General features: G+C 46.9%; 4 protein-coding genes across 7 annotated transcripts in view; all 4 read right to left on the bottom strand.

Annotated features, from left to right (window-relative positions):
• The window catches only part of LOC121588578, a 74,053-nt gene that overhangs the window by 34,100 nt on the left and 16,076 nt on the right, over positions 1-23,877 (bottom strand). The gene's annotated exons all lie outside the window — the stretch shown is intronic.
• On the bottom strand, positions 10,407-12,538 carry LOC121588570 (mucin-5AC-like). Its single transcript, XM_041906641.1, has 2 exons — positions 12,367-12,538; positions 10,407-12,284 (listed from the first exon to the last, which is right to left on the bottom strand). The coding sequence occupies exons 1-2, from the start codon at positions 12,521-12,523 to the stop codon at positions 10,510-10,512; spliced, it is 1,932 nt and encodes a 643-aa protein (XP_041762575.1). The 5' UTR covers positions 12,524-12,538; the 3' UTR covers positions 10,407-10,509.
• Positions 13,143-14,829, bottom strand: LOC121588572 (cell wall protein DAN4-like). The gene is made up of 2 exons (XM_041906643.1): positions 14,701-14,829; positions 13,143-14,622 (listed from the first exon to the last, which is right to left on the bottom strand). The coding sequence occupies exons 1-2, from the start codon at positions 14,795-14,797 to the stop codon at positions 13,223-13,225; spliced, it is 1,497 nt and encodes a 498-aa protein (XP_041762577.1). The 5' UTR covers positions 14,798-14,829; the 3' UTR covers positions 13,143-13,222.
• Positions 15,971-17,468, bottom strand: LOC121588574 (cell wall protein DAN4-like). The gene is made up of 2 exons (XM_041906647.1): positions 16,982-17,468; positions 15,971-16,900 (listed from the first exon to the last, which is right to left on the bottom strand). Exons 1-2 carry the CDS (start codon positions 17,451-17,453, stop codon positions 16,017-16,019), a joined length of 1,356 nt encoding a protein of 451 aa, XP_041762581.1. The 5' UTR covers positions 17,454-17,468; the 3' UTR covers positions 15,971-16,016.

Genomic DNA, 23,877 nt, shown 5'->3' with positions numbered 1-23,877 from the left:
CCTGAAGGTGCTGACTGCGCCCGGGCAAACCGATCATACGGGGAGAGGACAAAATGTAATTTATTTCCATGGCATTCGCACCACGGCGATGTACACGGTGGTGGTGGTAGTGATCGAGATGAAACTAAAACAAAGGTGAAATGAGAAACTCATGACAGTTTTTGTCGTCAAGTCCGAATTCCCTGGAGGGGAATTACAGTGTCTCGCCGGGCTCCCATCACTAAATATTACAAAGATGCGGAAAGGACAGTAAGAAAATTGACCATAAATTATGAACCCCGTACACGCGTGAACAGTATCGGTGGCGTTGATGTGCATCATTACTCTCTGTCATTGTGTTAAATAATGACATTCAAAAGTGTCACTTCTAGTCGTTTTCACATTTTTATATAACAAACAAGTACAGAACGTATCACGCGTGCAACCTTTCTAAACTTTTGATAGGCCGGTTTTTTCCCAACCATACTTCAAACGCATACATTGCCGAATTTTCGTAACTTTTTCACATTTTCCCCACATTCTGGATGCTTCCGCAGTTTGTCCTGCGAGTTTCGCCCGAAACTCCCCCAGCTTTCCTCCCCGTTAAACGCTATAATCGGATTCATTTTTTATTCAATTGTTTGCAACACCACATACACACATACAAACACATGTACAAACGAAGCAAACAATTTTCGAAACAATTTGCCGTACAAATGCAAAAACCTTACAAGTGCCTCTTGAGCAACAACACTCCCACAACACGCCATCGCATCACACGCCACGCTGAACATAACAATTCCAGCTGCTTCTAGTCGAGTTCCTGGTTTCATTCGCCGTGCGCAATCAAACCGTCAATGATGATGGATCCTGCTGAGTAACCGGCTACGTATGAGGAACAGCGAAAAAACCAACAACCGACAAACGGAATCGGATTCAAGTTTAAAGCCTTTTCGCCCCGACAAACACCAAAACAGTAACAGAAGCAGTTACAACCGTGCCAAACCGACCCGTAGAAGTGGTACGTTCTGAGTCTAGAGCGTAGAGTCAGGAAAAGTTAGTATCATCAAACTTATTACAACATTTCGCAACTGGCACAAAACTCACGCCATTTGCTGGAGGCTTAAAACAACGAAAACATATTTCATGCTTCCGTGAAATCTCACAAATATAATTGAATCGAAATGAAAGTGCACTTTTCTGTTGTGCCTTAGCTCTGCTCTAGTAACTTCCTGCAGACTGCATAATGCGGCAAAACAATCGAAGCATAAACATTGGACCAACCTACAGCAATTTGTGCTAAAAGTCGACCCATTCGTATCTTGGAGTGCTGGGAAGGCTCCATCATCCAGGTATGGCGACAGACTGTGCCCCAACAACAACAATGATGGGCCGGGCAATGATCCGACAACTTTTCGCCGACAATTACCACCATTAATTGGGCCGAGACCGAGGTCCTGTCGATGACTCCTGGTTGGCCTGGAAACCACCAAAACTGACCATTAATCATCGAACGACGTTTTGAGGCGCGTGTTCGAGAGGTTTTTGACTTTCTTCGATTCACGGTACCCATCGTCTCGAGAAGGACCTCCGATTTTAATGGGTTTCTCGTACCTCTCCGGCCAAGCGGTGCGGCGAACGTCCCAGCGGGTGACTCGTGATATCTTCATTCCGTACCATCCACGGTACAATCAAACACATTCGGCCGTGTTTTCACAGTCACAGTTTTGCTCGATTTGTCATTGTCACGGGATGCCTGGTTTTGGATTTCTACAAAACACACACACACACACACACACACACCACACACACACACACACACACACACACACACACACACACACACACACACACACACACACACACACACACACACACACACACACACAAACTCGGTGCTTGAAATCGTGTCCGACTAAGCCATACCGACTAACGAGGCCCGAATGTGTACAGGCCCGTGCGCCATACGGTCGGACGACTTCTGACGAGTTCCACCTGCCTGCAACCTCACAAACACTGAAATTTGTTCTTCACAGACCGTGCTACCGGTAGAACCCACAGCATCAACTCCAAACAGGGCACTGCCTACTACGATAGCCGCCATATTTAACTTTGTTGGCAAGCGACAACCGGAACACCAAAAACAATAGCTCGATGTTAGCCACCTCGAAGCTACGGAGAACAAACGTTGCACAATACATGTTTGTGTGTGTGTGTGCCTTTGTTTGGTTACGGCATAGAAAATTGTGTCCTTGCGTCCTTGCGAATCTCTTGAGGCTCCCTTTTGGCGCCCGTGTGTTTGGTCGGAAACTCACATGTGCTCTATTGACATGTGGCTCCCCTCTCCACTGCACGGCCCAACTTGCGAGGGGCAGCACTTCAAGTGCAAAAGTTGGTATCTTTTAATTTGATCAACATAGTTTTCCATTATTGCGATATAAAACACCGGTTCGGGTTCGGGGCCGGGCGCATTCAGGCATCGACATTAAATGCAACAACACACTGTCTGCCAAGGAAGAGCGCAAAAGGGCATGAAGTGCATGAGCTGTACGGATTCTTGTACGGCATTACGGTGTGCACTCCTGTGAGTGTGTGTATGTGTGCGTGCATGTTTGGCTTGTTCGAAAACAACGTCATCTTCTCGTCTGCAGCGACTTCCGGTTTTTGTGAACCTCGCGCATTCTCCCATACCGGACCTACCGCAACGGGGCGCCTAGCAGAGCAAGGGCTACAGCCGTCTTCTTCGGCCAAAGTTCAGTCAAGCAAAAGACGAGACGAGTGACGAACAGCTTCTGGCATTATGGTCATAATATGCACGACGAGCTTTTCGGGGGTAGGGCTGAGGCAAGAGCACCCGGTGGTGGTGCAGGTGGTATATTATTCTACGCCAAACATGCACATCATGTATGCTTCTGCAGCATGCATCAACGCAGCTACCACACTGTGTGTACGGTGGTGTGTGACCTGCCCCATCCTACCGGTCCAGCAAAACCAACTGACCAAAATCTAGGGCTCGTACCGCATTCCACGAACAGGAGCATTTGCTGTGCTTCCTCCTTCCTGGTATTGTGGTTGTGCTGTGCAACAACTCTAATCGCTCTTCAGCTGCAAGTGTCAAAACACAGGGTGATTCTCCGGTGCACTGTTTGGAGCGTCTTTCGAGACCGATTATAATTTGCACGATAATATGTTTACCATTCATTACAATTCCACTCGCTCACATAAACACACACACACACGCCCATTTTAAGACACCTCCGACAGAGTCTGACGTTTGGACAATCGAGTTTTTGTTGAACAATTCGCTCGAGGTAGGCCATGCCGCATCACTTTTACGTTGTCTGTGTACCTTTTTTTCTATTAGCCACCTCACTGCAGGACCAACGGAATCCCCTTGTGTCGGCTATCTAATCCTTCCACCTTCCCTCAAACGATTGCGGGACAATGTCCGACATTCTGAGCCCGAGGATTCAATTCAATTTTCCTATTCCACCGAGATGAAGCATATTCCCTTGGACAACAGACAAACCTAAGCAAGAAACTGACCAGCCCTCCTCTCCTTATCGGTTGTCTCGCCCATACGATTCTCGCTCTCTCTCTCTCTCTCTCTCTCTCTCTCTCTCTCTCTCTCTCTCTCTCTCTTCCCTTTATCCAGTCGAGGTACTGCACTTCTGGTTTTCTGGTTTCACCTCAACAAAAATGCCATTCAGCGAGACCTCAACGAGAAGAGGAATATTATCGGGTTGATGGCTCTTCAAAGGAAATGAGCTTGCACAATCCTTGCCTCTGTTGGCCATGTACACACCCCCGATCTACCCTGCCTGTCTGCCCTGCCTTCCCGCTCACTGCTTTATTTATTTCCCCAGAAATATCACCCACCATAAACGGGTCGACCGCAAACGGGTCCCACCCCTGAGGGAGGACGACCTACGAAAACTAGAACGAAGATGTTGCCGAGCGTCCAAGGATCAACATTCGAAAGTGGACGCAAATAAACGGTGGGGAGTGTGTGTGTGTATGTGTGCGAGCACACGAGAGGGCAATAATGCTTAGAACAAATAAGCACAAAATTTAATACCACAGGCACTTGGTCCATCGCACTTTCCCGACCCGAGCTGCCGGGTGATCCTGCTGAGCAGCAGGACGATACGAAACGATAAGGCGTAGCCCACAGCCTCCTGGGCTATTCCCAGCGGGCAAGGGATCCATCCGCCCGCCCGTCCGTAAGTTCGTTTGTGCAGAACACTCAGCAGGCTTTACTGTTTTTCCTGTCCTCCGGGACACAGATCGTCATCGTTCCGATTCTAGGAGCAACCCCTTTTTCCAGGACCACCTGTCTCCCCGCTGTATCGGTGTACAAGCGTGAAGGCAAAGCCAAGTCAAAGGATGACATAAACGTGTCCGTAAATTTTTAATAAGCCTTTGTCTGGCTAAACTTTATCGTCCCCATTGTAAATCCCTGACGTTTCACTATCGCTACAGAGGGAGATGTCCAGCAAACAGCCGCACAAGTGTTACACACCGGACCGTCGGCCATCGTCCCTCTATCGTTGGGGGACGGCATTCTAAATCCAGTGCATGGCTTCAGTGTCTTACCAACCAACCCGAACAAGGCCACACCAGTCCCCCGCTCGGGCTAATCTTCGATAAACGTTCAACGCTTTCCTTTCTTAGTCACGCTGAGACAGTGAAGGTTGAGGGCTACGATCGTAACCTGGCGCAGGGGATCTCTTTTTTTATAATCACTTCCACAAGTTGGATAAATAAATAAATTACCCGAAACTAATGATGAGCTCACGCTTTTCCAGTTTGCTCTAAATTACGTCCGTCCACGTCCCCTGGCGTCCTATCTGCTGTTTCTATGTGTGCAAATGTGTGCCTGTATCGTGTATGGATGTTTGTAAGTATGTATGTATGTATGTATGTTAGCAAATAATAAAACTTTTTAATGGAGTTTCTCACCACCCTCCGTCCGCTTAAGGAATAACTTTTGCCACACAGCCGTAACTGCCGTAACCGTCCTAATGCCCATAATGATGCTTATGTGTGAGTGTGTGTTTTGTGGAGCCCTTGCCGTGCCACTCGAAGGAGTCAATTAAACTAACGAGAGGAGTAAAAGATCTTGTTGTGGGCTTTCGCCGTAGAGCGATCTGCAAAGCCGCTGAAGATGCTACACCGTGAGAGCAAGGCGTGATGCAGTCCCATCACCATCCGCTGTCGGCAGCTAACTTTGATATCAATTTCGTTAGGAATTTCAACATAATTAATCATGTATACATTTTATGAAACATGATCCAGTCTATCTTTACCACACACACACAGACGTGCGCACCCAGTGAGTAAGGGTGAGAGAAGTGGAATATTTTCTATTGCCAACAGTCGCAAACAGTTTTACTTCAAAGTGATTCATGTTCATGGTAATTTGTCCTCCAGAGATTCGATCGCTTGCCACATACCTGAAATGAGATAGAGAGAGAGAGAAAGAGAAAGAGAAACGTGAATATTTCAATCAATGCTGTACACTCAGCCATTACAATGTTTATTGGAAGCAACAGTAACAGGCAGTGAGTTGTGAGTGTGTTAGCAAAATTCACCTCTACATTATATCCGACTGCATCTATCAACGTGACACCGAGCTCAAACTCAAAACAACCACCACTCGATGATGACTCGACCTACAGGAACATAATTCTCCAGTTTCCCTTCCGTCCGCTGAAACTCGGAAGCGCAGCACGGAACGGAAATTCCAAACATATCGATGACCTATCGTTGAACTGAGCCAGTTCATGTTCGTATGTCGCTTTCACTCAACTGGCTGTGTTCTCAATGGTTATCTACAGTAAACTATCCCATTCCCAACATCATGCGGTTTGTAGTTTGACCATCAATCGACATCCACAGCAACATGACCGTGTTGTGCTCCAGTAACATATGATCGTGCATCATGCACAGATCTGCAGCTTAGACACAAACAAACTAAGCCTACTCTGTCTGCTACGACGAACGTTGTTGTTTCGATTGATCAATTTGTCCGTTTCGAACAAGACGTCACAACAAACGACTACGCTAGCTGTTTATAAAGCAGTACAGTCAGCAATAAAAACCGGATCTATTGTTTGATCAACTGCACCCACAGGCCTAAAAAAGACACCAAAAATATTGTACAATTTAAACCAACCCTCCTAGCTCCCGTAATCCATGCTAATGCAATTCTTCTATCCAAATTCCTCCAGACAGAATTAGGAAGATTAATGCTTGTTCCTACCAACTGCTGAGGAACTCGGTCCGTTTCGCTGACTTGTACCTGATTGCACGCTAATGTAAACAGCTTAAAGTTCGTTAGCATAACCGTTGCACAACACAACACATTCAACTTCCACAGCCGTCCCATATTATCAGCTTAGCATTTCCTGAACCCAGTTTTCCTATTTCTTCTCCCACCATCATGCGGACATACTAATGCTATCCCTATGCAAATGGTTTACATCACCATAAGCGCGGTGCCTGGTTGCTACTGTGGCGCTATAGCAAAAGCCAACGATGGAAAAGTGGATGATGCGAATGGTGCATTCGTTTGATGTGAAGCGTTAAGGAAACAAAAAAGAAAATTCCCCAAACCCCCTAGAACCGGGCGCCGCGAATGACACTAAATGTCTCAAACAGAGATGGTGGGAAATGGCTACCGAAAATCGAACTTCCGTTCTTTCATCTTGCCATGCCAAAGTGTCAAGTAACACTAACACTAAACACCCGATGGAACAACGGGCGTCTTTTCTTATCGTGTTTCCCCCGCACCGTTTGGCGCAATTCCACTCTCACAAAGACGCCGAGCGACTGAAACAATCTGTTTAACAAGCAACAAAATAAATCGATTTTGAATCTTTTCAGCATAATCCACTGTACGCTACACTCCACTTCCCTTGCCCAGAAAACACCGTTCAACCGTCGATAATTTCGACCGTACGCGCGACGACATCAAGTCACACTAGTGAACATCCACCCCGCCCAAGTCAGTCTTGTGTCAAGGTGCTGGGAAGAGATGGACGGACGTCGAAAACACATCGTTACCGCTTCCGATCGATCCTTTCGGTTTGATTAATGGAATGTAAATCGAACCATCACGCTTCGGCTTAGGCAAAAAGGGATTCGAGCCGAGCCGGTTCCGGACCAAAGTGACGTGAGATTGAATTCCATTCCAGCAAACCCGCACAGCCACACACCGTCCAGTGGCTGTACCTTCGAGAAGTAACCCGAGGTTCCTTCTTTCCGGGTGCCCGTTGCAAAAGAGACGAAATTAAAAACAAACATTCATATGTGTACGGAGCAAAAAAAATACACACACACACACATTGCCGGGCACATTGCATCGATTTGAAGGGTATTGGCCATGTTGACAGCATTGTCGACTGGACGGACAGCACAGACAGACAGAAGGGAATGTTTTGTACTCGGGTGGTTTTAAATTGATAGAACCTTTGAACACATTCAATTTGCAGATCCTTTTGCGGTGTATACTAAACCTTAGTTAACTCAGAAGAACCCATTTTGTAAGCTCCGTTTAAGCCCACTTCAAAGTCAACCGGTGGAGGTTTGTTTCTGGGAAGTATGCCCCGGTCGCCAGTTCTTGCACGAATAGCATAATGCGCAGCAAGCGGGGAAAAGTTCGTCACAGATACTTCTGTCTAATTGAACTTGACCCCGTTGCAGTGTCAGCGGAGTAATGATCTAAGTAGGCTGGCGTGTGCCAGCTCATCACCGACTTGTCAACAAAACGAATGTTAACCAGATGTGTGTGTGTGTGTTTGTGTGTCACGCACAAGCGTATGACGACGTGCTGTTTTCGGAGAATTTAATCGCGTTCTGCATTGTGTCATCGAGAACGATCTCTATCCCTACACAATGGACAAAAACCGCATCCATCTCGCACATCCATCGATAGCAGAGTGTACCGCGGCACAGACAATGCTAAGCCGGCGACAACATTAGCAACAGACACGCGGTTCGCCCACAGACACGACGGATCCCCCTTTGCCCCTTGGCAACTGGAACGCACACGGTAGGGCATCTCGCTGAAATTGATTCAATTATGATTAGTTTAAAATAGCGCTCCTCGCGAAACTCGTTTGCTGTGCTGAAAGTCTAATTATTCTTCATTATTCGCGCCTCGCTTGTCGCTCTCTAGTTTCAACGGCCAGGGCACGCTGTTCGCGTGCCAAAGCCAAAGTCTCCCATAGCCAAATATAAGACCGGGATGTGCACTGGAGCTCGCAACGCGTTCCACCTCTTCTACCAAAAACTAGTCGTCTTTTAGACGTCATCGTCGACAGCGGTCTTGTATTTTGGTGTGTGCAACTTTTCGACCAGTCTCGGGTGAAACTTTGTCTTGTTTCTGCTAATTACACGCCGGACGGGTGTAGACGAATTATATGCACCGGGAACACAGCGCACGCTTCCGGAACAAAGGAAATGCAACGGAACGAAATGTGTTTTCGCTGGGCTGCGCTCCAGCAATGGTCGGATCGGTTAGTTCTCGCTCTATCACTCCGTTGCACCTGTATAAATCCAAGCGGGTGCGCAGGGAATGGAAAGTGCATTCTGCTTTCTTCACGGCTAGACTTCGTCGTTATTTGTAAGACTTTCTGCAACTACCTTGCTGACGTGCGCGAAAGAACTTCTTACAATGCTGCCGGTACGGATTATACGGTTTTAGATGGGTCCGTTATGGCTTTGCTCTACATTGTGTTTACAACAAACCCTATTCGTCGATCGATAGAAGGAAGCATTTTCTCTTACAGAACAACAGATAAACGCGCTTCATTTATTACTCTTCTAATAAACAACGATCATTATCTTCCCTAAAATACTTCACCGTTGAATATGCCAGCTGAATATGTTATTAAATTTCTACCTCGATTGCTATTTTTAGAGGAAAAAGCACAACTTTCGCAATTTTTCGACACCCTCTCACTAATGTAAGCTAAATTGGGTAAAAGTGTTCGAACGACCAACTCTCGCTGTCACCATTGATCAACATTTTTGTTCACCATCACTTTAGCAGGAACCTTTGCCCAAAAAATAAAGCTCTGCTTCGATCCTGAAATCCTGAAAGCATCAAAAATATAACTTCCACTACCTTTCCTCCTTCTTCTTTCCACTACCTTTCGTGTTTTGACGCCATACCGCGCCATAACAAGACTACAATGCCCGGCCACCGCCGAGGTGGTTTTTGGCAATTTTTTACACCAATCCTTGCGTACGTACCCCTGAATCTAATTCAATAAAACGTTTTGCCCGTGCGCTGGGAAAACAAAAGGGGTGATAAATTGGAAAGATTAAAAAAAGGGTTTCCCCCGGTAATATTCCCGGGCCCAAATCCAGCCGGACCAACACCAACACTTTGGGACACCGACTTGCCAACGTTTCGTCCGGACAGGTATATTAATGCCACAGTAATGGATTCCGAGCGGAAAGAAGCCTCGGTAAAGTCGCTTCCCCCAGGTGCCCTTGTGTGCCCTTTATGCCCTCCTCGGATTCAACAGCAAAACAGAGTTCCGTTTTGACAGGGATCAGCTGAAAATATGATAGGATTAAGGCCGAGCGATGCCTTGGGACGGTGGATGTATCCCAATATTTCGTGTACAAAAAATCGAGCCGTAGCCTTACCAGGAGAAAAAAAAACGACCGTCTGGTAAAGTGAAATGTAACATTAAATACTATGCAGCAAGTTTGTTTATTTACCTTCCATATTGAACTAGACTCTGCTAGACGCAACGGTACGTAAACATTAACATTACTTTGATACCTGCAGACTCATTTGAATGGATAGTTCCAGGGCCAAAAGCTCCTTTACTAGTCACTCATACATTTTAAATCACGAAAAGGAGAGTTTATTTTAATGATTCACTACAGAATCAATCATGCGAGCTTTCATCCAACTAAACTCAAAGCGAAATCTACTCCAGAGTAGATTGGGCAATAGTGATTTACAAGTTAACGGTTGATTGAACCGATGGCACCTTTCGTTTAAACGGTTTCACAACTTCCATAACGCATCATTTGTTTACCAAAAACAGTGGAGACCGAAATCGTTGTAATGGCTAATTGATTTCAAGCAGATGTAAAACATTACAAGTTATCAAGATTTCACGGTTTCTTGCCAACCGCGGGACACCTGGTGACGCATTACATCACAACCGATGGTCGTTCGCTTTGGTTGGACAGCAGTTGAAGATTGAAAGCTACGATAAAGCTATCGAAGATGAGATCTCATTAAACAAATGCCCTTACGGGAATGGAGTCGCACCGAACGTGTTGCCAAACTGGTTTGACGATCATGCACGATCAATATTTACATAATATTAATTTCTCGTATCTTAGCTGCTTTTATGGTGTTTAGTTTCCGTTGTTTCAAGATAAGAAACAAACCGTTGGTCTCAAAATAGATCAGTTTTTATTGAAGGTTTAAAAGATAGAAAAAGAAAACAGCTCAGTCAGTAAACAGGGGTTTGATTTTGGTTCGGGTGCCGCTTTTTATCCAGCGAATCCAAAACCGGCGCCTGCAGTCAGTCTGCTGCCAAGGAGTCCGCCACTACCGGCTAGACTTCCTCCGACGTTCAACCGGGAGCCAACATTGGATGCAGCCTGAATGCCGCTGGCCAATCCACCAAAGAGTCCTCCGGCAACATTGCCAACCACGTTTGTGGCAGCACCGAGCACATTGGTAGCAGTTCCAACGACTCCCCGCACTGCGCCACCGGCCGTATTGATCGCAGTTCCGGCCAGGTTTCCAGCCGTATTCACAGCAGTACCGGCCAAATTGCCAGCCGTATTGATCACACCACCAGCCGTGTTAATTGCAGTGCCGGCTACATTGCCAGCCGTGTTGATCGCCGTTCCGAGCAGCGATCCGATCGGACGAATTCCAGTGCTAGCCGTGTTAATTGCAGTACCGGCTACATTGCCAGCGGTATTGATCACCGTTCCGAGAAGAGATCCGATCGGACGAATTCCAGTACCTACATTGAGTCCGGTTCCTGCTCCACCAAGATTGATTCCAGCACCAAATCCGGCACCGAGTCCTCCCAAACCTCCACCCACATTTATTCCAGCTCCGATACCACCTAGACCGGCACCAATACCAATGCTTCCTCCGATTCCTCCCAGTCCTCCAATGTTAATTCCACCTCCGATTCCAATGCCAACACCACATTTACGTGTTGTCGTGCTGATAGCAATGGTGGTAGTGGTAGGTGCAACAGTAGTGGTCGTGGTAGTTGGGGCAACAGTAGTGGTCGTAGTAGTCGGGGCAGCAGTAGTGGTCGTGGTAGTCGGGGCAGCAGTAGTTGTTGTGGTAGTCGGGGCAACAGTAGTAGTCGTTGCTGTCAAACTAGTCAAAATTTGTGTCAACAAATTCACCAAGCTCGAATCGGAAGCCACAATGGTGATCGTATTTCCGTTGAGAGTAAGAGTTATAGTCACACTAGGGGCCGCTGTGGTGGTCGTAGCAGCAGTAGTGGTTGTGGTAGTCGGTGCAGCAGTGGTGGTCGTAGTAGTCGGAGCAGCTGTAGTGGTCGTAGTGGTCGGGGCTACTGTAGTTGTAGTTGTGGTTGCAGCGGTTGTGGCAGCAGTGGTGGCAGCAGTAGTTGCAGCTGTCGTAGTGGTCGTAGCTGCTGTAGTAGCAGCAGTGGTGGCAGCGGTAGTTGCAGCTGTCGTAGTGGTAGTTGCTGCTGTAGTAGCGGCAGTGGTGGCCGCAGTGGTGGCAGCCGTCGTAGTGGTGGTAGCTGCTGTAGTAGCAGCGGTAGTGGCAGCAGTAGTTGCAGCGGTCGTAGTTGTGGTAGCTGCTGTAGTAGCAGCAGTGGTGGCAGCGGTAGTTGCAGCTGTCGTTGTAGTCGTAGCAGCAGTAGTAGCCGCAGTGGTGGCTGCAGTAGTTGCAGCTGTCGTTGTAGTCGTAGCAGCGGTAGTAGCCGCAGTGGTTGCTGCAGTAGTTGCAGCAGTCGTAGTGGTCGTAGCTGCTGTAGTGGCCGCAGTGGTAGCAGCGGTAGTGGCAGCCGTCGTAGTGGTCGTAGCAGCGGTAGTGGCAGCTGTCGTAGTGGTCGTGGCAGCGGTAGTGGCAGCTGTCGTAGTGGTCGTGGCAGCGGTAGTGGCTGCCGTCGTAGTGGTCGTAGCTGCTGTAGTAGCAGCAGTGGTGGCAACGGTTGTAGTAGCGGCAGCAGTTGTCGTTGCTGCAGTTGTTGTGGTTGATGTTTGCAACGCTGCTACAATAGCCAATATCGTCGACAAGTCCGACGACGCTAAAGTGATAACACCTGCGATGGGGTTAATTCAAAGTAAAATTATTATTTTTCCGATCGTTTGACCACATTTTGCACTCTTCCTTATTGCACTCACTTCCTCCAATATTGATCGATACCGTTGCCGACTGACTAGCAACTGGGCCGGTGAGTAAACACACGGCGAGTACCAGAGAAGCCAAATAGTTCTTCATTTTGATCACTACACGGCAGCTATCGAAGGATAGGTTCTGAAGATTGAAGGACTTGCACATGCTTTATATACATCTAGTTCAGACCACATGTGCGGGTGCGCGTATCACCTACATCTCCCGTGGTAAGGGCACTGTCTGCAGACGTATCCCAATATAAGAGTTTGCATTGTCTCGCTGTTTCGCACGAGCCAATATATGGTACACCGCATAAATGAATGAAAAGTTATTATAGTCTAATGAACCACAAGTATAGTTCTACAATCCGAACACGTCAATAGCTCTGGCGGTAAATAGGTTGTTCTTTCTGTCGTGCAAAGATCTGTTTAGGCTTCAAAAGACTCTTTCTTTGTTTCGTCGTCGACGATCTGGACAGCAAAACAAGTTATATGTTTGCAAAGATTTTTCTAGAACTGAAGCACTTTAATTTTATGTAAATAATCACATTCACATACATTCACAGAGCTATAAACCGTACTATATACAAAGGAAGCTTATCAAACTCAATAAAGAAGTATTGTACTAGTCAATGAGCTTATGCTCCACCCATGCTTTTGTTATGCTGGAATAGAGCACATTTAAAATATATGTTGCAATATATCAACAAATCTGTTCAAAACGTTGTATGTGATGCTATTTCTGACAAAACGGAAGATATTTCATGAGTTGAAAATACAGTACATATTTGTTGCATAGATTCTTTATTTTTGATCTTAACATATTAGCTAATAGTAACAGTACACATTATATCAGCACCGTCTATCAGCCCATAAGACCGGCGCGGAATCCAGTACGGAAACTGCCTCCAAAACCACTGCCAGCCTGCAGATTACCTCCAAAGTCACCGCCAGCTTGCAGACTTCCACCAAATCCACTTCCTACTCTTGCTCCAATACCTCCGCTGAGCCCGGCGTTGAGACCAGATCCAATTCCAGCGGCAGCATTGCTTAAACCTCCAAGCAATCCACCTGCTGCATTACCGACGGCTCCAACTACATTCCCAGCCAAATTAGCGGCCGAGCCAACCACGCCAAGTCCCGTGCGCACAACCTGACCTACGGCTGGTAGAATTCCGAATCCTCCTACTTGTGGAGCTCCCAATCTACCTCCAATACCTCCTCGGAGACCCACACCAAAGCCAAGCGGACCCAGGCCTCCTATGATTCCAAAACCACCTCCCAAACCGATTGGCAAACGTGTACCGCACGGTCTTCTGGTTGTGGGAGTAGTACTAGCTAGAGTTGTGGTGGTGGTAGTTGGAGCAACTGTAGTAGTCGTCGTAGTCGTTGGCGCAGCGGTTGTTGTGGTTGTTGGAGCAACAGTAGTAGTTGTAGTGGTGGTTGGAGCTGCAGTGGTAGTGGTCGTCGTGGCAGCAGCTGTCGTGGTAGTTGTTGTGGCCGCTGCTGTTGTAGTTGTAGCACTCGTAGTCGTTGTGGTCGCCGCCGTTGTAGTAGTAGTTGTAGCCGCTGCCGTAGTGGTTGTTGCCGTAAGGCTAGCAATAATTTGAAGAACAGTATTCACCAAAGAATTGTTGGAGGAGGACACAGTAACGCTGGATCCGTTGACAGTGACAACTACACTAATAGGAGCAGCTGTTGTAGTTGTTGTGGCAGCCGTTGTTGTTGTCGCAGCTGCAGTGGTAGTAGTCGTCGTCGGAGCCGCAGTGGTAGTAGTCGTCGTCGGAGCTGCAGTTGTAGTAGTCGTTGTTGGTGCGGCAGTAGTAGTTGTTGTCGTCGGAGCCGCAGTGGTAGTAGTCGTCGTCGGAGCGGCAGTTGTAGTAGTCGTTGTTGGGGCGGGAGTAGTAGTTGTTGTCGGTGCGGCAGTAGTAGTTGTTGTTGTCGGTGCGGCAGTAGTAGTTGTTGTTGTCGGTGCGGCCGTTGTAGTAGTAGTCGTTGGGGCGGCCGTAGTTGTAGTAGTAGTCGGTGCGGCCGTTGTAGTAGTAGTCGTTGGGGCAGCTGTAGTTGTTGTAGTTGTCGGAGCGGCCGTAGTCGTTGTAGTTGTCGGAGCGGCCGTAGTCGTTGTAGTTGTTGGAGCGACCGTAGTCGTTGTAGTCACCGCCCCTGCTGTCGTCGTTGTCGCAGCTGCAGTGGTGGTTGTAGACTGCAAAGCTGCTACTATTGCCAAAATGGTGTTAATATCGCTCGAAGCGACTGTGATAGTACCTACAGCAAAGAATCAGAAATATCGTATGCAGTAAACGATTCATGATGTCTAGAAATTCAAACAACGCAAATGCTTACCTCCACCAACATTTATGGCTACAGTAGCTTGGGCCTGCACTTGACTGATAAGCAGACATGCTGCCACAGTTAAAGTTAATAAAATGTTTGTCTTCATTCTCTCTTCAAGTGTGGCAGAAGATATGAATGCTACAACCGAATTATAGCCCGCAAGCTTTATATAGGAAATTTGCGCAAAATAACCGCCAGGCGTATATTTTTGCAAACAATTTACAAAACAAACAACATTTTCACACACCGCTGATGGGCCAAAGTCTATGGTGGAAAATACTGAAAAGAACTGATTCTTTACCGTTCATAGTACATTGAACAGTACAAAATTGATCTTCAGTTCCAAATCATCTGTTGCAAGTCTTTTTTGCAAATACGCAATTTCTGTAAGGCAAATAAAGTACAGACGGACTATAAACCATGGAATTGTTCATTTTCAAGACCACTTTCACCAAAATATTTGAACACAGCTGTACAAGTCAACCGCTGGCGTATAATTGCTTTCTTTGATGCTCAAAGAGCTTGGCTCCGACGTTCTTTTAGACTTGTAAATAATAAAAATAAAAACTGCATTATACTGAGTTGGGGGACAGCTTTTGCTTGCTGTTGCGGCTATTTCAGCAACATACAATCAAATCTTATTGTGAAGCTCTGATAGTGGGAATTGTTTGGACGACGGCTAACAACGACTAACAGACAATCTTTCCACTTGGAGTCAATTTTCCACCGATTCCAGTAGTACAACTCAAATGGATGCTTTTATTGGTGTAAATTTATAAGTCTCGCCGATGAAATGTAGCATTGAATGCTGCATTTTAATTTTTAAATGCTAAAATGTTTAATTTAAGTTCGCTATCGACGAAAGTGACTTTGACATGCACTAACTACCAACTAATATGTTTGGCCATATTCAGAAATAAACTAGCACCGAAACTTGGATGTTAATATTTTAAAACGCTCAATCTGAGATAGATTACATGCATCGAAACTTTTCACAAATTTGACTAATTATTCGTTAAGGCCAATGGAACATTGAGCAAACAAAAAAAAATGGCAAATTAAGTCTACACACGTGTGTGAAAACTACGACTATGGTTCGAAAATACAAATCAATCTATCAATCAGCACCTTGTTCTTGTGGTCACTGCTTATGAATGTTAACTATTCATGAAACGCACGTTGACACTGACAAGCCCTGAAGGTCGGAAGAACGTTTTTTTTCTCACAGTATAGAGAAAGTGATTCTTCTTGTATCTGTGAAACACTATACGCACAATAGTTACCATTCAAGTGTATATCTTTATTGTAGTTTTATTCCCAGTTCCCTAACCCATCAACGCTACACTACCTCTGCCGCCCAAACCAATGCCAAAACCACCGCCCACACCTACCCCCGCAGAAAGTCCTGCACCAGCCGCATTTGCAATTCCACCTGCTATATTGCTAAGGCCTTGCCCTATTCCATTCACAATGCGCCCAGCAGCAGTCAGCACGGGTCGGGCAACGAGACCAATAGGGTTAACAACCGGAGCGAACGGTACTATTGGAGCGGATGTGATGAGCGGAGCAGGAGGAGCGACCGGTGGCCTTCCAATGCGTATTCCTCCGCCAATGCTCAGGACACCGCCAGGACCACCGATACCGATTCTTCCACCAAATCCGAAGCCGAAATGCTCGTGGCTGTGATCGTGTCTATGGCAACCACCTCCGCGACGAGTTGTCGTCGGTGCAGCTGCCGTCGTTGTGGTGGTCGTTGTCGTGGTGGAAGATGTTGAACTACTCGCTGCTGCGACAGTTGTTGTGGTAGAGGACAGTTGATTAAGCAGCTGTGTAAGCAGTGTGAGCAGTGAAGCATTGTTAGCTACCACAACAACGTTAGACCCATTGTAATTGATCGTGATAGAGATCGAAATAGATCCTGACGCCTGAGTTGTAGGAGCTACGGTAGTGGTCGTGGTCGTGGTCGTTGTTGTGGCTGCTGCAGCAGTTGTGGTAGTTGCTGCGGCAGTGAAGGTTGTTGTTGTGGCTGCTGCCGTTGTGGTCGTGGCCGCAGTCGTGGTCGTTAGCGCAGCTGTAGTCGTTGTTGTAGTTGGAACGGCTGTGGTTGTTGTTGTTGTGGGTGCAACTGTAGTAGTTACAGCAGCCGCTTGTAAGGCAGCAATTACAGCCTGAATTGTTGCTACGTCAGATGCAACAACAGTGAGAATGCCTGAAATACAAATGCGCATCAAGTTAAATGAAAACGAACCTCCCTAAGGGAAAGTCGCTGCTCCTTTGGTGCCAAACTCACTGCCACCGATGTTGAAACTGACGGTACTGTCAGGTGCTTTTGTTGTGGTCGTGGTTGGTGCAGCAGTCGTTGTAGTGGTCAGTAGACCTGCCACCGAGCCAAGTATGGGGATGGCAGATGGCACTGTGACGCCGAGCGTGGGCACTGTTACTCCCAACGTCGGAACTGTAACGCCCAGCGTTGGAACTGTAACTCCCAAGGTTGGTACGGTAACCGCGAGTGATGGAACTGTTACAGGAGGTACTGTCACTGCCGGTATCGAGACAGTTACGGGTGGAACCGTAATAGGTGCGACGGACACGGAAATAGGTCCAACAGTTACCGACGGGACGGTGACAGGCGCCACTGTTACCGTTACCGGTCCAACAGTGACCGGACCTACCGTGACTTTACCAATCGCGAGTCCAGCCCCGCTACACAGGTGTCCGGTAAGGGCTAAAAGTGTCACGACTGTGGCGAATGTTTCTCTCATTGCGATACCTCCACCTCTTCTTCCGAAATAGCAAATTCGCGAAACATCTCTCTATTTATATGTCAAGCAACATCTTTCATGTTAACACCTTCTACGCACAATAGCTCATATTGTGCAAACTTGCAAAACCAAATCAATTGTATAGGTACGTACTGCCATTTTTGCAAACAACTCTGCCGGATATTTGTCCATCCTCATGACTTCGGCAAGTCATTTTGCCAAATTAAGGCATTTGCTGTGTAGAATGGAACATTTGGTACGGCGAATGATTGAACAAACACCACACTTCTATTACAAAGGAGAAAAGAGTATGAAGCATACTATATAGTACTACTGCTTATTATGAAAACAAATGATCCAGTGGTATATACAACATTTTAAATATTCATCTACATAGGTTTAGCAGGAATTTTATCTTTTTGTAACATTCATATTTTGAACAATGCCATTGATTGGTATGTGACTGTGAATGTTTGTGTTGATCTTGACAGTATTTACTTTTGTAGCGTACTTTTTGACAATGACAGCGACACAGCTGAACGTGGGCTGCTTTGGAGCAATTTTTCCAATTCAACAAACACACGATTTGCAGCCTAAAAGTATGCTATCCAACACCTTCGAACGATTAATGGTTTGATCGATTTTTCAAGAGCCTTATCAACGGAGAACACACCTGCTCATATAAATGTACTTGAAGTGCAAGGTTGTTTAGTGTTTGGCAGTGTTACCACCACTGGCAATAGCATGAGACCGAAAAGAAATCGAGTAAAACACATTCGATAATTAACTAATGACAATGATTCATTCCATGATGCAGTTAACATGGAAGCATGCTGTACATGCTGCCAATCCTTCACAGGGGTAGATTTTGATAATTCTCCTTTTCTCTGATTGCGTTTCATGATTACTACCCATTGTGGTACTTCTTTGCACGCAATGGCTCCGAAACTGCACGATCCTTTCTCATGCGACAACCACATCGGTGCACCGCCCTCCTGGGGGAGCCAATGGAGTATAATGGACTCAACAAATCCTGGATTTTTATTACCGCTTCTCCCAATCCCAAGCGCACGGTACCCCGTAGCTTTAATTGAATTAATCAATCTGACGAATCACACAGCTGCCTTTCGTCATGGAAATTTTCAGCAAAAAGGGGAGAGTAGTTCTGACCTCGTCTGGCTGGCAGCATTGCGAGCCATTGGCGAATAATTGCATCTGCATTTAATTTTCCAGAAACACTTCCATGCACTGGGGAACCCGGCAATCAAAAGCCTGTATCGCATACGAACCCCAATAGTGGTTTCTTTCGACATTCGTACAGGTACAGGGGGGATACCAGGCAATTCCGATCTGCTCATTCATTCTACGGAAATCCTTGCCTATCATAGAAGATGATGCCTGGAGCATCATGCCAAAGTCCGCTTTCCGTATTGGAACACCTTCAAAACACCCCCAAAACCCTCCGTTGCCTATTCTTCGGTGATCCGGCAACTAGCATAACGTTGACTGAGCGCGCCTTGAGTACGATACTACACCACTCTCTGCTTCATTAAACTTTGAAAGTGTACCACATTTTAATGGATATACACATATAAGACTACCTCATCAGAAAGATGTGTCGCTGCTATCGGTGTGCTTTTCGGAAGGCTGCTGGCCATGTTGGCGAGTGCACATGCCGGATGTGGAGCACAGGTACCCAAAGCCGTCCGAAATTTTCCGGCACCGCACCTCATCGCATCGCAATGCAACATTATGAAATCGCCCCTGGGACTGCTGCTTCGTTGAATTTACTCAAAAATCACACATAAATACGTAAAACGAATCCGAATACCTCATGTGACATGAAACGTGAACGATTGCGCTGGGAAGTATTGAGCGAAGGGCTTTTCTTCCCAATTCATTATGCGTTCCTCCAATGGCACGGGTACAGGTATCTTAAAATTTTAGTCATTTTGCCTCGTTATATATTCATGATGATTTCCATTAGATTTTCCGTTTCGCTTGCTTGCCTACGAAACGGGTTTGCCTTTCCCCGGTCCGGCAACATTCGGCAAAAAGCAAACGCTGCACAACCTAGATGGGGGCTCGGTTTTTTGGGTCATTTTCTAAAGGAGCTGCTGCTACAGTATGCACAATATGCTTAAATAATGCAAATTATTATTATTCTACAGGTCGATTAAAACCGAAACCATTAAGCGACGGCGAACACTGCTGCTTCGCACTGCCACACGGCAACGGATTTTTCATCATCTTGTCAATTGGGAATTAAAAATTCATCACTCAAAGAACGCAACACCCTTCATCGCTCTCCCCCTATCTTTCTGTTCGAAGCGTCCGGAAACAAGCAATCAGCTCTGGTCGTGCTCTGATCTAACGTTGTCTAGCCCGATCCCTGTGAATGGCGCTTCGTCGTGCACAGCCTAATCGAATCACACTCTGATTAGCATGCCAACGGAAATAGAAATCCTGTTGAAGGCGTGTTAATCCCTCCCCTCCTTTCATTATTCGGTAAAGACAAAAATTGGCCATATAATAACAGCTACAGCGAGAGGGGGGGAGTGCGTTTTGTCTCACTCTTCTTCTTGCCGCTCGAAGGAGACCAACATTCCGTGACGGAACGTTATCGATAACGACATTACCGCCGTGGCTAATGCTTCCGATGCCGACGCTGTTGCTGATGGGGTGATTTATTCACACAGGAGCTAGCCGTAGGAGCGGACAATCTTTTCTCGAAGGCCCCCCTAAGCCTTATTCCCTTGAGAGGAAGAGAGAGAGCAACTTCTTCGGTTTAGAATCGCGTTCGGTAGTCTTTGCCACTATCAATCCTCATAAAAGCGTAATTTCCTGCGTTCGCGAAAGATGAATCGCCAGCACATTCAACTGGTGGTCGATGGCCGTGCTCCTGAAAGTACACCGTGTCTCAGGGCGGAAGTCCCGAGTCCACTTCCTATACCCTCTGGTCCACGTCCAGCCCCAAAATGTACCGAGCGTGACTTTCTTGGTCCGATGCAAAGCACACGATCACGCGCGCCCTCCTGGCCACGGGGGTTGAGAGGATTAAGAGTAGCCCAGCAGGCTCCCGTGCCCGCGTGCTGCTAAACCATCACGATATAATGCATTTCAAATTGCATTTTTCCCGTCCGAGCATGCGTCCCGTGCATAGAAAATACATAAATAGTGGGATAAAATATGTGCTTCAGCACGCGCACCGCTTTGCAGCACGTCAGCAGAATGTGCAACACATTTTCCTTCAATTTGTGTCAGTATCATGCCTGAGCGCGCTTTCCGACCTTCTGCAGCAAACGAGAGCGTACGGTACTACGGAGGCTTCATCCCTGTTTTTAATGCCGTTTGCTGGCGACCGATAAGCTTTGAACGGTTTCTAACTTATCCTTTCTTACGTTGATTTATCTGCCACTACTCCCACGATAAGCAACACTAGTGAAGTGATACTGCTAGTTCAGAGGTTCATTAAATGCTTTGGGATGGGTCGATTTTCCAAACGATTCTTTACTTTTCGTTCGTGTTTTCTTTCGTGCTATGTATAAGGGACTAGACGTTTATACGAAAAAGTGATTATGTTTGTGATCTACGGTACGCCAGAAAGGTTTCCAACCATTTCCTCAGTCCTTCAGCAAATACTTACTCTCTACGATGCATTCATGACACACAGCATAGTTCATTTCACTTACCTGTGAAGTAGAAACAAAAGAAAAACTGTTTTAAAACGCTTGTTATGTGCATAAATCAAAACTATATCAAACTGCCGATCAACACAGGAAAAAGCTACCAAAACAAACCCAGTACAATAAACATTCTCCTCCATCAACTCAACCAAACGTGCTGGGAGTGGTTCGATCTCCCAACAGGTGTCCTAAAATTTCTAAATGGAATTTTAAAATTTCACTAACTGCATGAATTATGCAGCAGAAAACTTCCTTCCTATGGTTTTCGCTTACAACAAAGCATACTCATCTGTCTCTCTCTCTCTCTCTCCTTCTCTGTCCCTCTGTTTGTCACTATCTTTTTCTCCTTTCTCCACAGCTCTAAAGCAAGGAGGGATAACCATACTATCCCATCAAGCCGGCAAGCAACGGTGGGAGACGATTTAAATATTCAAACCCAAAGTCGGTCAACCGTTCGGGTGGTCGGTCGTCAAAATTGCATCACCAATTTCGATGCCGTTTTACAAAAACAAAAAACCCCCAACGACCACATCCACACACACACACACATTAGCACGGTCGATAAACAAACATTCGTGGCAAAAAGAACAACAACATTCCACTATCACCGCCTACTGTTGCCGGTAGCTATGCTGCTGGGGTATCTTGCTGGCCGTTTCGGGCAGGTTAAGGTTTGCGTTGCTCTCGCACACCAAACTCCAAACGATGCCGAATTAAGGAACGATTGGAAAAGAAAAACGTTTTGCACACAGACCAACAAAAAAAACTGCTGCCACCATTTCCACAGAGCAGGCTACACACAAAGCGAAAAAAGGTTAACTTCCTCGGAAGCAGGGCCAAATATTGAGCTCTTCAAAGTGCGACCAACAACCTCCAGCAGCTAGACGGCTGCCAGACGGCAACGAAGATGCCCGAAAAAGTGCTTTCGCTTCCAAAAACGATCATACCGGAGACGGCACATCCCCTTTTCCCTGTCTTTCCCCGCGTGAAAAATTCGGTCGGTGTTATTCTTTGCCCCAAAACGTTCGGAAGGATCACTTTAAACCTTCGAAACTTTGCACTAACCCTCCACACGTACACACACACACAACACACCAAAGTCCCTTTGCCCGTCGCTGACATTTGGGCCACTTCAAAACATGCTTGCATCCTGAAAGGGATGCTGCTACTGTGTTGTTTGTGCTAAATTCCGTCCGCGCTTTATTTCCACCTCCTCTCTCCAATTGGCAATGCATTTTCTTCTTCCGCTCATTCCGCTCACTGCAACTTTCTGGAGGCGGTGGGCGCGCAATATTTTTGGCATCTGATCAGAAGGCTCCACAGAAGGCTCCAAACCACCCGAGCACCACACGTGTGAGCCACACGAACCAGCGGCAGTATATATGCGGGCGAAAAATGCATGCTGCAAGTGCAGAATGAGGGAGAGGAGAATACCATCTTCAGCACGTTGCAGATTCCACGCGAAATGCCACCCCAGTCCCCCACGCCCATACGCTCTCCTTGCTCAGATGTCAGATTAACCTGCCCGCCATTTGCCAAAACGAAGCTACCCACACCACACATACGGTCGCGGTCGCTTTTATAAGCGAATTCCGGGAACCAAGCCCTTCCAACCACACTCGCAACCACTTTTCCCCGTTTTCCCTGTGCAGATGGATGGTTAGGAAATATTTCCCCCTTCCCTCGTTGCTACATCCCTGACCTACCCCCAATCACGTTGAATGGTGCAATGTGAATGGGGTAACATTTAGCCACATAGCCCGAATACGATACAGTACAGTGAGCGAGCGCGCGTCGCTTGTTTCGGTTTCGGTAGCTCTAGCTGTCCGGTACAAAATCAGCATTTGAAATGTGGCCAATGGTCACACACACACACACACACACACACATGTAGAACGGCCACTCACCTAGATCGCAAAAGTGGATTTGGAAAACGGAGAGCCGGTGGGAGTAGAGCAAAAAAAAAAACTTTCCCGAAACTTCTGCTGCCAAATTCGATTCCATTCGATCCCGATGTGAATTGTTTTAATGCTGAATTCATTGAATACTGCCAGCTCGCGGCCAAATCCTTGCCAGAGCTTCCGACTCGCCACATTCCCGGTGCTTCCAATGCAGGTAGAGTGGTGAAGCTACTCGAAACCGCCTCCCCCCTAAGCCGGAAGGACGTATGAAATCGGTCGGAAAATGGATAAAACTGTACCACAGACGTCCGCGGGGCTAAACTTGCTCCAGCTTCCCTATTTCGTCGAACGAACGAACGGGCAATGAAACCGCAGGAACGACAGGAACAGGGACGAAAGCACTGCTGCTGCTGCTGCTACTGCTACGAGTGGCGCTGCTTAATTTTCATCATACTTTTTCCAAGCTTCCGCTATTGTCTCCTCATTTATCAGTGCCGTGTCGAACCGCTTCCTGCCTTTCCGTGCGATTTCCGCATTTAAAAAATCCCTGCCCCCGAACACTCAAACACTGAAGGATCACGAAACTTGGCCCAGCACCGTCATCAGAGCCTTCGGCACGTTACTCGGAAACGAGTAGCTCGATTTCCGGCACACACATACAATCAACACCGGAACCACGTCGCGAGCACCGCCTCCTCGGCCAATCATCTCTGCCGCCTCCATCGCCAGCATCGCCATGCATATCAAGCATGGCTGTACCGACCGTGACCAACTGGACCGTGGCGGGAGGAGCGTGAACGAGCGATAGTCCTGTTTTTTTTTTTTGTTCGCGTTGTT

This window comes from Anopheles merus, chromosome 2R, assembly GCF_017562075.2.
Source record: "Anopheles merus strain MAF chromosome 2R, AmerM5.1, whole genome shotgun sequence".
NCBI lineage: Eukaryota > Metazoa > Arthropoda > Insecta > Diptera > Culicidae > Anopheles > Anopheles merus.
Note: the sequence above shows the minus strand (reverse complement) of the source record. Positions and strands in the feature narration are given on the sequence as shown.